The sequence below is a fragment of the Pungitius pungitius genome, chromosome 3 (genome assembly GCF_949316345.1).
Source record: "Pungitius pungitius chromosome 3, fPunPun2.1, whole genome shotgun sequence".
Lineage (NCBI taxonomy): Eukaryota > Metazoa > Chordata > Actinopteri > Perciformes > Gasterosteidae > Pungitius > Pungitius pungitius.
This window is the reverse complement of record NC_084902.1, coordinates 26,373,416-26,388,574: the sequence shown is the minus strand read 5'-3', so window position 1 is coordinate 26,388,574 and position 15,159 is coordinate 26,373,416. Positions and strand designations below refer to the sequence as shown.

Below are 15,159 nucleotides of genomic sequence, written 5' to 3'. Positions count from 1 at the left end.
GATGAAAAGCGTTTGATGGAAACCTTTTTGTTGTTGATGCTTCACCGACCGGCTTCTCCTGGGTTAACAGGGGTAATTTAGATGGCTGAAGCCCATTAATCTGTCAGCTTCTATGAGGAAGAGCTGAGAGGGGATAACGTCTTTTATCTTTAAGTGACTATAAATCACTAATGATCTGTCTCTGAAAGGCTTTTGTAGCTTGCTGAAAAAGACAATGTTAGGCTGCTTTCTGTTTTGAAAAGAGAAAACTAGCAAAGCTAGCAAAGCTTTCTTTGTACCTTTTTTTGCTTTGTCTGCCTTTGCAGGAGGAGTTTTTTTCGGGTATAATTTCCCGGAGCTGTGGTGTTTAGACATGCTTTCCCCAAGCTATCCACATCAGCAGACTGCCCCCCTTATCCCTCTCTTTCTGTCTGCCCCCCCCCCCCCCCCTCCCCACACACACACCCATCTCCAGCTAGCTTCTCTAGTTGCCCTGGTCATTTTCTTGTCTTGTCTCGCTTCCTGAGATTCCTCCAACTCTTGATGTATACAATACATTTTCATGCAAATGACTCTGTGCTGATATAATAGAAGATAATAATAGAAACATCATGCTGTGTCAATCAATCAAAGGGAAAAAATTCGGGGTTCCGGAGTTTGAACTCGACGATCAGCAAGAAGTCACTCGCTCAAAGCGTAATAGATTCAAGAGTTAGTGATTGCGTTGAAAATGTACAAAGTGCACAACAATAGCTTAGTCGACATGCTGTCAGTCAAACCCGCCCACTACATACTGCAACTCTGTATGAAGACCTGATACCAGATGTTACCGATTAAATGCAAATGGATTAAATGCATCTGTCCTCATGAGTCATGTGAGCCCACAAAATGACACGTTCAAACGAACAGTACAAGTTAATGAAAGCAAATGAGTGTTTCCCAAAATATGTCAAACTATTCTATCACATAAAGGAAGAACCATGGCAGAATGTTTTTATGCTCCCCGTGGAGAAAGTAATGTAGCACTTTACTGGAAAGGACAAGTGTTCAGCCACGTTTAAAGGCAATAGAAAGGCTCTAGATGGCATCGATGGCATGATGTCTTTCCTGGAGGACACTCAGAGTTGGCCAGGAAAAGTAGTTAGTAGAGAGAGACGTTTGTGCTCTGCTCCGTCTCTCTCCTCAGCTGCATGAAGAATGTGGAGATGTTGTTTTTATTCAAACGTTGCAGCAGTTGTCTGATGCAACGCCCCCCCAATCCCGGCATCAGAAAGGTGGAGGGGGAGGAGCAGGGGAGTCGCAAACAGAGCACTCCTGGAGTGTTCCCACCACCCATATTACTGAGCAGCTGGGCTAAGAGCTCGGAGCCTCGCTTGCGAAGTATAGTAGCCAAAGGACACAGGAGCGCTACCCATTCATCTTCCACTCTCTACTTTCAAGGGGGCTTAAAAGCAGCCTTCCAGGTTGCAGAGGCGGGCCTCTGTAACCTGAGGACACCATCGCCCCATTTAATACCGGATCAAGCAGGAACACCTAGCTGACGCATGTTGGTTCAGCAAAATACATCCATTTTTTTCTTAATATTTACATTATGCCCCATTCTCCTTTCATTCTTTGGAGCTTTTGCGGGGTATAACTTGAATAAGAAAAAAATCAAATTGATCTTGAGTAACAGCGCTGGGGTTTACGTTTAGCTACTTTGGGGACAGAATCTCACATATTGGCCACATTTCGACGTTGACCTTGAGCGAAAGCCCCTTCAGAATCACATCTAAGCGTAAATAGATGTATTTACAGTTTCTCTATCTGCAGTTGTCTCACTCTGGCCTCATTCACATGTCAGTTCTTCTGTCGATCACAAAAAATGAGACAGAGATAGTATAGAGATAGTTAAGAGGTGGAGTACCATCAAAGGTTAAACTGCAAGTCACGTAACAGTAATCAGCCCCGCTGAGCTCTCTCCTTCAGAGGTGAATCTGTCGAGGCCTCGTGACAAATGAAAATGTGGCTTTACAATCTAGATTCAGCCTGAGTAGTATATACTCTATAATATATATATACACATATATAAATACACACATCAAATATGACAACGGTTGGTTGAGCATTCCTATTGACATTTTTAGCATTTAGACAAAGAACGTGTCCTTTAAAATAACTCCCATTCACCTCACATTCGACACTGAAAACTAGGACATCCCTTTGTGATATAAGCTTTTAATCAACGTGACAAAAATCTCATATTAATGTTAGTTTGTCAAAGATTTACAGTCAACAAAGGGGTTAAAACAAATTAAATGACTAACGAGGCCGCTATACATTTTGTTTTACTGTGTATTTATAAGATGTTAATGTCCTCCAGCGTTTGTTGGTCAGAATGATTTCAGACCCTAAACCTGTATACCACACACACACACACACACACATTCACACACATACCTCACATGAGGCCGGTCTACATACTGTCACCCCATTCAGCATTGTCAAAGCATGCAGGCGGCCCCTGGACGATTGTATGAATAATGGATTCCGTTAGAAACGAGGAAGCTTGTAGTTCTGTGTTTGCTGTGCAAAGGTTCGGTCAGAGTCCCACAGAGGCCCTGAGAACAGGGCTGCTCTTGAATTGGCTTCGCGTTTGATTTTGTACCGTTCTTCGGAATATTTTACATTAGAAAAACAGAAAGTCCTTTGAATTATTAACTCAAGCCACTCATACACACTCAGGCTGACTGCCCTCCTTTTTAAATACAGTTGTGGTCAAAAGTTTACATACACTTGTAACAAACATGATGTCACGGCTCTCTTGAGTTCGTCTCTGATGGAGTGATTGGAACAGATACTTTGTCACAAAAAAGATGAAGTTTGGTTCTTTTATTACTTTATTATGGGTTAACAGAAGAAGTGACAAAATCTGCTGAAACTCAAGAGAGCCATGACATCATGTTCTTTACAAGTGTATGTAAACTTTTGACCACAACTGTATTTAAAGGAGGGCACTCAGCCTTTTGGAGCATTTAGCTGAAATGATAAACTACTGTAACAGAAGGACATTTAGCCTCTCTGGCTACTACTACAAAACGGCTAAACGAAGCAGCAGAAGGTTTTATTATCTATGAATCCAACTTTTCATTGGTCAGCAGAAGATGTTAGATTTACAAAACATGAACCAATTAGCTAAAAAGAACATCAAACTGATCCAAACCGGAAAAAAATGTTTTAAAGACTGAATACAGTGGAATTCTAAAGGATCCGGCTAATAGATAAATCGTCAGACATGAATATTTAGCAGTTGCTGATGGAGCTCCAACCAGACTACAGCCGCCTCGTAGCCGTTTAGCATCGGTAATTGAATGGAAACAGCTCGTCTGGTCCCAGCAGAAAGTTTTGACCTTTGCCACATGTCATCTGTTTCATTTCCCATCTTGTTATACGGCATCACATATGCAACGAGTATTAAAATATTCAACGCTCAAACGGGCAATATGTGTCCTGCAAGAAATCGATTTTGACTGTCTAGCAGGCGAAGAAGGCGTTCCTCACCGCTGCTTTAAATTCGTCATTTTCCTAATGAATTTTTTTCACCCCTCCACATTCTAATAGATTGCTGTTTGTCAAGTACAGTACTGGCAGTTTCGGCGGGTGCATTGTGTTCCCGCACGTTCCCCCTCTCCCATCATTGCCGCCTCATTCGATGTTATTCATCGTGGGCGCTGTGCGAGGCATCAGCCGTACCCGCCTCGTCTTACCACCGCGCCGGTGGACCTTGATGGAAGCTAAAAAACATGATGCGAGGGCAGTAAAAGAGAACTGCCTCTCAGACACAACACGCGCACACACTTTCCCGGCGGGGGTATCCGCACTACGCGAAACTCCCAAATCAGTGCGTGATTGATGTGCGGCCTGGCGGAACTAAAGCGCTTGATTGATGTGGCACGCCAAAGAGGAAGTAGCGGGGTGTTGATGAGGTGTGTCTACAACATTGAGTTTTGTTTTCATAAAATAGAAGGGATGCTTCTGCATGTCAGGCACGAGTGAGACGCCATCTTTTCTCCTCAGTGTGGGACCCTGGCTCTGAAAGGAGCATCTCTTCGAGAACATGCTATTTTTTGTCCCAGTAATTTCTCTGCCTTTTCAGCACCTAATAACGGGGCCATTAAACGCTGATGATGACAGTGGCCAACCTTGGTGCATGGCTTGCACTTCCCTCCCTCTCTCTCTCTCTCTCCGCACTCTCCTTCCATTGATGGCGTGAATCGGCATGCAATAGCAGATCCTGAACTGAGGCTTAATTACACATCATTACAGATCTCAGCTGAACAACTGTGCGGTCAAAAGGGGTGTGTGTTTTGACGCTCACTTGGACAGGAGCAGGCGCCTGTGACCCCCAGGGCCCATCTGGGCTGTACATGTTAGCTCAATTGACAATTCACGTTTTCCACGATTATTCTGAACCCCCCCCCCCCCCCCCCTCCCCCATCACAAAGAATTTGTCATTGTTTTATTTGTTCCATCCTACAGTCTCTACAAATGCGACTCCGAAAGGGAAACTCGCTCAGAACATTTAAACCGTTTTTCAGGCTCTTGCCAACAGCCTGATTGGACACGGTCTACCTGTGGTGTATAGCCAAATATATCCAGTACAACCACCCTGTGTGTTAATAGGTAATTGTAAATCTTTTTTTAATTGTGTGCAGCACATACAAAGCTTTGTAATAATCTTTTATTTTTTACCACTAATCCATCATTTAACACATTCTTTCACTATAGCCCTTTTTCCCTCCGGTTAACGCTGTTTAGTTTTTGCTAATTTTGATCCAAAACATTGATATACTGTATACACATATCCCTGGAAAACAACCACCCACCTCTTCAGATGAGTGCAAGTGAGACACGACTTTGTCACCAGCCAATTATGCCGAGAGCGCGAACACAAACACCATGTGTGTATATTCGTACCCTGCCGTGCTATTTCTTGCCACTACTAAGTTACCTCTCAGGGATACGGCTTGTCACTTCTGACAAGATTTCACTAAAGGTGGAATTCCAACGTCCCTGATCTCACACACGCACACACTCTCTTCTCACCGAGCTATAATAAAATGAATAGCAACAAGGTATATGCATGTCAGGAAATGACATGCAACTAACCAAATGTACCCTTAAATTCAGCTATTTGGAGTTGCACATCTTGAGTTGACAACTGTGATTATCGGCCCAAAGAGCTGTAGGAAGGCACTTTCATGCCCGCACATTTATGTGTTTTCATTCAACCGCGCGACAAGTTTTGGTCTGGGCGTAAACGTGCCTTTCGTGGATAACCACCTGCTCCCACACAGACAGGCCAACGCAGAGCGCGCGGCGATGTATTGATTGAGCGACGTTAACATTCGCACAGGAGCGAGGGCAGGAGCAGTGCAAAGAGAAGAGAAAGTTGAATACCCGTCTGATTGGGTTATAAATACTCTCAATGGGGTCTCTGCCACGTGAAGATTATCTGTAGCACACAGAGGCAAGCAGCGTATGTTTATGGCATTTGGTGTGTGTGTGTGTGTGTGTGACGGAGATAGAGAGAGAAAGAAAAAGGCGGAGGGTGCATTCAGAAAAAAATCCATCCGGAGTGACTTCGGCTTGCAGGGATGAAGCCTGAATATTTTATTTGACTCGAGCAAGCTCAAAAGACAAAAAAAGAAAATGGAGACGATGCTCCAGCTTTTAAATGAATAGGTGTATCTAAAGGTTCTCCACTTCACATGAATGGACCCTACACACTCTTATAGATGCATTTTGTGGTGTCATTTTGCAATCATGTGCCCGTATTGAAGGCTTTAAAAGACCACCGAATCAATACGGCCGGTCATTTCAGGAGTATGTTCACAGATATAAACTGCACAATGGACCAAGTTAGTGCATTTAACCATCTTATAGATGGGGTGGATCACTTTCTCTGTTCATTCATACCGGCCTAGTCCGCTCTCACTGCACCCATGTAAGGAAATCGAAGTCCAGTGTGTCAGCAGTCAGCGCATCAAAAAGGGCCGAAAACTATTAAAAAATACGGTGAATAAGATTCAAAACACAACATGTTTTCAGACATAAAGTTAGACTAGATACTGGTAGACTAGGTGCGGCTACCCGATGTTTAGTAAGCATACATTGGCACCGTGGTGCATGGAGTAGAGATGGTGTGCTGGGAAATGCAATGTACGTCGCTTTGGGTAAAAGCGTCAGCTAAATGACATGTAATGTAATAATGGCAGCTAGCTCATATTTATCCGTTGAATTGTGCACTTAGCGGGTGGCTGCTGGATCTGAAGTTTCTCTGCTCGTACTTTGGACAAGATGCATATTTTAGATCATTGCTGTCTGGTGTGGGGGGCTGATAATTGGCGCCGCGTGTAACAGTATTGCCAACGGTCCCCACACTATTTCAAGTGTCAAATCACAAGTGTCTTTAAGTCAAATGAAAAGCTGCGACCACGTACCAAGGCTTAGACATCAATTTCTCCCGAATTCCCGAAAAAAAATCGCTATTAGATGAAAACCTTTTTCATGCAAGATTAAACACGGTGTGCACAGAATTTAAAGAAGCTTCCTGATATCGAGTGCGAGAATCCAGGTGTATTTCTGAGCTGCTGCTCCTCTGTACATCGCACCATTGTACCCTGACAGCGTGTTTGTGTCTCCGAATCCAGAGAGCCCTCTGAGGTAGCAGCTGCCAGAAGATTGCCTTTGTTTTTTTGTGCAGTTGGCAAAAACTATGAAAAAAACCCCAGCGTAGCTCGCCATCACACCTGACGCCGGCTAAATATTTTAAAGGGCATTAATGTGAAAGTATGGCAGAGACATGGGGGGTGACGTGTAACAAAGGTCGTATGTAAAGAAACATTTTGTCGCCTCTCTTCATTATTCATCAAGAGGCCCACCGAACTAGCTCACGTTGTTTGTTCTAAGATTCAAATCCTCTCATTCCAGAAGAGGAAGGAGAACATGACATGAGTCGATAGCAGGTCAATGCCGAGCTCGACCTTAATCACACTCTGTTTTTTGGCTGGAACGATTTTTAATCCACCTTTTGAAGCCAATCGGGACGTCTTGTTTTAGTTTGGGACTTTGCAATAACCATTAGGGGATGTGTTATTATTCGGCGAGATGGCTGCGATCCTGCCAATTCACGATTAGACCAGAAGCCAAAAGCACGAGGGCTGAAAGTGATAGAAATATCACGAGCTTGAGATGCAGACACCAGTGGCCAAGTCCAAAATACCACAAGGGCCGACCTCGGGAGGCGGAGCGCCCGGCAGTGACAGCTGGTTGGCTGTGATGACTTTGACTCAGGTTGCCCCCCCCTCACAGGATCTAAAGGGCCAGCCGAGCTGCCCCAGCTGCTTGTTTCTCTTAAACACCTTTCTCAAAGCTGTGAGCGTGTACTGAAACCGTAGTGATCAATGCAATGTTGCCTTCTAAATTCCTCATTAGCAGATAGTTATTGTACAGCACCCTCATCTTGGAAATACTTTTTATATACTTTTTATAGTATATTTTATCCCACGCTGAATGAACTCTCACTTCTGGATGGAATGAACCTAGAAGTACTGTGTCTTGGTCCAAACGAGCTGCTCTTTGTTACTTTAGGCAGACAGACAGAAACGGGATGCATCTTTGATGAAGTCGTCAGTCGTCTCTCTGCATTGCTGCACACAGTCGGACCCACGTAGTCACATACAGATTTCCCTTGAGTTTCCGTTAATGAAAGCTCTCAGATGAGGCCCGAGCGCTTGGCCGACTGCGACATGTCGGCGATGCCTTTGTGCATGCGGCACATGCCTTTGTTCCACCATCCAATTTTCAACTGTAATGAAGCCGACATGCTCAGTTTTCATCCCTAAACTCCTTGGAATATCAGATCGCTTCATTTAGACAGGCAGGGTTTGTTTATCCTCAAATCACGCACAACTCAACTCAACGGTAGAATTATACCGCCACCGATTAGCTGGTGCTTAACAACCTCGATCCCATCAAAGTTAACTTTCTGGAGTGTCGCTTTAACTTTGACACTTACCCGCTGTTGACAATGAACGACACATCATTCAGTCGTTTAGCGACAGTTCTGTGTGAGTGGCCCTCAGGCTGTCGACTCACCCAGATTCCATAGTTCAGTTTATTGTGCTGTTGTGGCACCAGACAGCATCGGCTCCAAAACCTGTTTATCATGATCATATTACTATCCAGCTTTTTTGAATTGTATCTATTCCGTTAATTGGTCATTATATTGGATGTAAATTGGACTTCTTAGACTACTTGCATTTAGCAGTAATATTCGTCTCTGTAAAAACTAAATCTGCTTGAAGTTGTTCTTCAATACACTCTCTTTGATTATTGTCAGGACTCGTCTTTTTATAAATTTGCTGCCCGGTGACAGAAATAAAAGAGGCAAAGATAAAAGCGCGCAACAACAACCCAGACACACGCATCAATTTGGAGCATCAACTATGGCTTAAGATGAGTTTATTGAAAAGCAGCTCTCTGAATTGATGTTTTCTTCTCGTTTGGGCACTTAAGCACTTACACTGCATCCGGAAAGTATTCACAGCGCTTTGCTTATTTCACATTGTTATATTACAGCTTTATTCAAAAATGGATTAAATTCATCCCATAATGACAAAGTGAAACAAAATAAAAATATAACATGTACATAATTATTCACAGGCTTTGCTCAATACTTTGTTGAAGCACCTTTGGCAGCAAACAGCCTCAACCCCTCATGAGGACGGCGCTATAAGCTTCTCTCATCAGGTTGGATGGGAAGTCGGGGCCACTCTAGGACCCTAAGACATTAAGAGAGTGGCCCGAAGCCACTGCTTTGTTGTCTGTGTGGTGTCCTGTTGGAAGATGATCCGCCGCCCCAGCCTGAGGTCCTCATCAGGATGTCTCTGTACCCCAATCCCGACTGGTCTGCCACTTCCTCCGGCTGAAACCCCCCCACTAGGCTTCACTGTAGGGATGTTATTGGCCAGGTGCTAAGCAGCACGACACTTGGCATTCAGGCCAAAGAGTTCAATCCGACCAGAGACTTAAGTTTCTCATGGTCTCATAGTACATGTTATATTTTCCATCTTTTTTTTTTAATGCATTTGCAAAAATGTCCCCTTTTCACTTTCTCATTATGGGGCTTGTGCGTAGAATTTTGAGGAAAAAATGAATTCAACCTACTTTGGAATAAGGCTCTAACATAACAAAATGTGGAAAAAGTGAAGCACTGTGAATACTTTCGGAAGCACTGTACGTGGCTGCTGGCTCCACCTCGTACTGCAACAGTGTGCAACACATTGCATTTACACAGATATAAGTAATTAAAAGGAGCAACGTGTAACAAATCTGCTTCTACTCTGCTGCATAGCTAATTGTTGCAGTTATTTTGCATATATATATATATATATATATATATATATATACATATATGATTACCGTCTTACTGAAGTTCACACAGTACAGTACTCCTTGTTGCCGTGGTGATGAATATCTCGTCACTGATCAGGACTCCAACACAACTCGCTATTGCATGACTGTAATGGTTTAATCCTACAGCAGCTTGCATGGTGTGGTTATTCACCCCTTTTGATCATAAATCACCTGGATCCTGAAACCGATTGCGACAAAGAATGTAAAATGACGCAGCTGTTTTTTACTGACTGCTAGACTCCACGTGTTCCCTTTAATCAAATCATGGCATTATCTCAATGTTCAAAAATGCAAGATGTTGTCCTGTGTGTTATCGTGCCTTTCCTGCTGCAGTGAGAGTGAAATCCCCGGCCCAATTCTCCCCATTATCACACGGAAGTATCACATCTCCCCATCGTGAGTTTTTTTTTTAGCAGGGATTTTTCAGTGAGACTGCAGAATTCCCTTTTCACCCAATTTCCTTTCTTATCCTAATTTTTGTGCTTCCTTAGCAGAAACCAATGAAGTCCAATATAGTCCTTGATAACCATTAAAATCCGACACTGTTTCCGTTTTGCACCATAATAAAAAGGCAACATTTAAATAATGGTTTATGCATATCCATTATGTTCAGTTTCCATTTCCATTCTATAAAAGTTAAGATCCCTTAAACATTCAATTGAAAATCCAGACAAATCACTTCAGATTGTGGAAGTTCAAGAAAGTGAGTATGGCTTGATTTTGAGATTATGAATCCAGAGGAACCCTCCGTAAAAACAAAGAATAAAAATGAAGGAGAAAAGTCAACATCAGGCTGCGAGCAGACATGGATAAATAACACTTTAGCCCTCTCAGAGGAAATCTCAGATCTCGAGGGTTGAAACTCATGAAAGGCAGATCTGATAGAATGGAGCGCTTGTGTGCTGTTATACACACACAGATATATATATATATGTCCATTTTAGAAGTTACGAGCTATTTGCCTGCCTTTGGCCTTTGTTTACTGCACACTTCTTGGACAGACTTGCAAGCTCCTCATTGGAGTCGTCTTACTTGCACCCTGTCTCAGAAACTACAGAGTAATTTGCAGTTCAGCAGCAGTGTCTAAATAATACATTTAAACCAACTGAGCAAATGACAGTTTGTGAAAAAAGTGTAGTTCTATTCATAATACTGGTAGTGTAGCAAAAGAGAAAGAGAAAGGAAAAGGCCATAATGTCCCCTCAGTATCTGCTCAGCACCAGATGCAGGAGTTATGAGGAGCCAAATCAAAGCCAGCCCCAGCCTAAATATCAGAAACATGACGCTCATCCGCCAGATGTGATAGAATACTCTGGATGTTATTCAAATATAACGGCCTTGAACTTGGAAAATGATGAGGCTCTATTCCAAAAACCCATCAGAGGTTCAGCGTCCCAGTCTGAGACACGCGGGAGGATTTATTTAGTAACGCCACCAGCTTCTCACAGAACATTTCCCGAGTCAGGAGGAAGCATCAGGACACCTGAAGGCCCCCTATCAAATATGAGATATTAAAGGGCAGTGCTATGCCTGTGGGATAAAGACGTAAATATATCATTTATTGAAAATATATTTATTGGGTTCAACGGTTGAAGTTTGAGTAGAACCTGTGGTTTATTTTCTCTAACCTACAACCACACACACACACACACACACACACACACACACACACACACACACACACACACACACACACACACACACACACACACACACACACACACACACACACACTCACTCACTTCTGCACACGTAGACATCCATACCCGTGCACACACTTTCAATAGCACACGCGGCTCACTGTGTGGCTTCGAAGCGGGTCAGCAATCTCGTGGCAAAGCCGCGACGCACTCGTGCACCCGTTGCTGGATATTAGCGGTGTGATTGTTATTAGGCGGGCGCACCGCTTGAGGACATTTGTAGGACACTGTTGTTTATGGAGAGTTTCATTTGCCAACTCGCCCATCAAAACATTGAACTACAGGTATTTCTTTATGTTTTGGACTCTCCAAGGAAACCTTGAATGCGGAACTTACTTTACTTTTCACAGACTGTTTTCTCACTAAGGGATCTATCCTTAAGACTTAAGAAGATTTTTCTCTTCTGGTAAGCTTGCCAAAGACAAATATATTATTTCTTTCATCGCTGGGCCACAGGGTCAATCCCTGATGTGTTACCTCCTAAACAGAGATATTGAAAGGATCTCTTCCAGATTGCCTCTTTTCAAGTAAAGGACGTCTTGCTCCACTGGTCCCAGAACAAGGATCCCTCCTCTGGTGCACATCATGCGCTTTGTCTGAAGTTATTTTTGTGGTGTTTGTCTGTATTCAGATCAGGAGTCTAAGGATAGACGGCGTTGCATGTTGCAGAGACTGCAGAGCTCTCAGGGAAACGTTTGTTATAATCTACCATCTTTTTATGTGTTGTGTGGGGCGAAGGATCTTGGAATGTTTAAGGTTAGAGAGTGTTGTTTTTGTAAAGCTCTTTGAGGGAAATTTGGGCTCAGAAAATTTACTTGACAAAATCCTTTTGATGCATCTTTTTTGCAAGTAGTGACGCTGCAGTAATTAGATCAGTACACATGTATTCACATGCATGTCTACACGCTTGTTGATGTGAACCCAGTATAGATCAGACCAGCATGACATTCTAGCACACAAAAAAGGATGTTTAAACCCCATCCATAATGGAATTTCCAATTGAATAATAGTATCTCTCAGAAAAAGACTTCACAGTAGCACTTGACCAAAACGTTATTTATTAATATAAGCAATGTACCACGCACTAGAAAAAACTATTTTCACTGTACCTCCTTTTTTCATAAAATATCTCCCCCAAGAGTGCTGATACAAAGTCAGAGTGTATACACCCTCCCCCACCCCTCCTCCCAGAGACCTCGCCGACAAAACACAACTGGTTTATAGGATGAAGCTGGAGCGATGCGTGTTTTCGTGACGGTGTGAGTGATGCGCTGCTTTTCAGAGGAACTACAAAAGCTTTAATTGGGGTGATGAGGTCTCAGGGAGAGGCTCTTGAGCCAGTTCATTATGCTCACCAGCGCTGATGGTTTGTACTCTGATGCCAAATAGGCTTTATAAATACAGGTCCCAGTCAGCTGAAAACGCACAGGTGACTTCCAATAAGACGTAGAAAAATGTGATTGAGCTCCTAACGGACAAAGACACTTATAAAGTGTAGTAGAAATATCAGGTGAGGAGGGTTTACTGCGGTGTGAGCCAAGCTCTGGCAATTCAGTCAGTTCTTGGTAGATATGGGTGGAAATATCGTTGTCTCTTAGGAGCTAATGTGATACATCAGCAGAGTAAATATGTGTGCGCAGAGTGACAGCCTCTCAGCTGTCTCTCCAGCTTCACTTGAGATGTTCTGAATGGTAATTGCAAACCTCTGGACGGGCCACAAATGGGTCTGGAGGCCTCATGAATATGTAGGAATAAGCTCATTTAGGCCACATGAACTGACTGAACTGGAACCAGACTGACTACTGGCCTAACTTACATTCCATATAGAACTGTATGAAAATAGAAACATTAATCAGATACACTTTTCTCTGAACATACAAATACGGGGGGCAAAAGTGTGTGTTTGGGTATGAAGGAGGGGAGGAGAGGGGACAAGGGGCTCGACTTTTCTACAAAGCCAAAACACCACAGAACAGTAAACAAAACTGTAATGTCTCAAACCAACAGGTATAAATGCCGTTATCTAGAGCTTCCATTTCCAACAGCCCTGTGTGTACAGTATATTGGGACCTATTTTACAGCACCTGTGATCATTTCCAGCGGGGCACATGGAGCCTTTAGGTCCTGCATGTGGCACGACATGAGAGATATTCAAGCGTTCATCAAGACAATTTTATGAACTCTAGCTCCACTTTTGGGGCAATGACTAAAGCAAAATAAATACCCCATGTACAGTTTGTGTTTGCATGGGAGTTCTACAGCTCATTCTGTGCCAATATGCAGTTTATATACTTATTTGAGTGAACAATTTATTTGCGGTCGGCAACCAATAGAGTTCTGTACAAATAAGGATGAAAAGGGTGTAGAAATGTTTTCATGTAGCTGTTGCCAGGAAGAAGCCAGCTCTGCTCCCCCTAATCTGTTTATTCAGTGACTGTACTATACAGAATATGGATGAGATTAGCACGTTTAGTATGAGATTGGTATGTCTTTATGCAGTCCTTAAACATTTTTCGTGTAACCTAGCATTTGTTATAAAACACCCAAATCTTCTTGGCATTTACTGTAAACTGCATCGCTCGTTTGTGAAACATCACGAACGCTCGCTGAAAGCCGACAAACCGCGGATGGGTGAGGTGCTTGACCTGCTCTATTAAGATACAAGCACAGAAATTATGTTGTTGTTTTCAAATACAAGTAAGTCTAGAGTACAACTAAAAGTAAGCTGCTACAAAATAAATGACGTGTTGTTAGTTTTGAATGTCTCCAGTGGGGTTCAACAAAGAACAGACGCTCTGCATGTGGCGGATGAGGTAATAAAGATAACGCAGGGAACTCTGAAGCCGGGCCTCTCGGTGCCGCACCCTTTCTAAAGAAGGCACTATGGGTGCTCGGCCATCTCAACGACCAACATCGCAACCCCGTCCCCGGACGCCTCTCAAGCCCCATCTGTCTGTTGTCTGAGAGCCTCCAACGGGACCCCGTCTGTGGAGATGACGCCGGCAGCTCGTTGTCCTAGAGGTAGAGGTAGCTGACCCAGTAGACAATGTTGAAGAGCAAGAAGGAGGTGGGGAAGAAAACCCGCGAGTAGGCATCCAGCTCGCCGATGTTGACGTGGATTCGTCCTTTCCGCCAGCCACCTTCTTTACACTCCTCGTAGCAGCAGAAGAAACTCTTGCAGTCCTTCCCGTCCAGGCACTCGTACAAGCAGTTGTCGTCGTAGTCCTGCCAGAACAGGGAGTTGCCCACGGGCATCATGGGCCGAGGGGGGGGACCCACGTTAAAAGATGAGTAGGCCTGTACGGGACGACAGGGAGAATTGCTCAACTGGAGTAATGAATGAATGACTGTTGTTGAAAGATGTAACGAGAATCATCGATATTGGTCAGAGTTCTTTGTTTTTTTAAATGGTGTGTTAAGCGGCAACCTAATTCGGGGTAAAAGTCTTTGCACAGTCCTCCCCTCAGCTCTTCCAGTAAGAGCTGGAGGCGAGAGAAAGTCTTGTGGAGTAACAGAAATTGACTGAGTGGGAGGCACAAAGGGGCCACATGGGTGGCGGGGAGAGGGAACTATGAGGCTTCCCCCGAGACCGAGGAGCCAAAACACAGCGCGGAGCCAGGACTGCAGAGGAGGGGACTGGATGTAACTGGACCTAATTGTTCAGGGCGAGCTGACTGTCTTTCTTGTCACCGAGAGATATTGAGCAAAAGCCCTCCACTGGGAGGAAGTAATGAAGAGGCATGGATTCTGTAGAGAGGGAAATGGCAGTCGCTCTTTGTAAACGGTGGCAGCCCTGAGCACGCCCACACAGAGCATTAGGCATATATTGTTATTCGATTTCAGAAACCCAACCATCGTGGCCAGAAAGACTTTTCTGTCACAATATGTATTTTTAGATGGATCTGTTCAAAATGTGCACCCTCGTTGTTTTGTAGTTTTCTGATTACAAAACAATGAATGGAGTCATTCAGCGCATTCTATAAACAAAGCTGACCAAAGACGCATGACTTGCGGGCTTGTA

The 15,159-nt window shown here is 43.7% G+C and overlaps 2 protein-coding genes across 2 annotated transcripts in view; one reads left to right on the top strand and one right to left on the bottom strand.

Moving 5' to 3' along the window:
- The window catches only part of cfap221 (cilia and flagella associated protein 221), a 57,891-nt gene that overhangs the window by 36,375 nt on the left and 6,357 nt on the right, over positions 1-15,159 (top strand). The gene's annotated exons all lie outside the window — the stretch shown is intronic.
- LOC119215366 (gamma-aminobutyric acid receptor subunit gamma-3-like) overlaps positions 12,185-15,159 on the bottom strand; it is a 52,640-nt gene continuing 49,665 nt past the window's right edge. Inside the window, exon 10 of the mRNA XM_037467471.2 lies at positions 12,185-14,435. Coding sequence (XP_037323368.1) covers positions 14,154-14,435 — 282 coding nt within the window. The 3' untranslated portion in view covers positions 12,185-14,153. The remainder of the gene's footprint in view (positions 14,436-15,159) is intronic.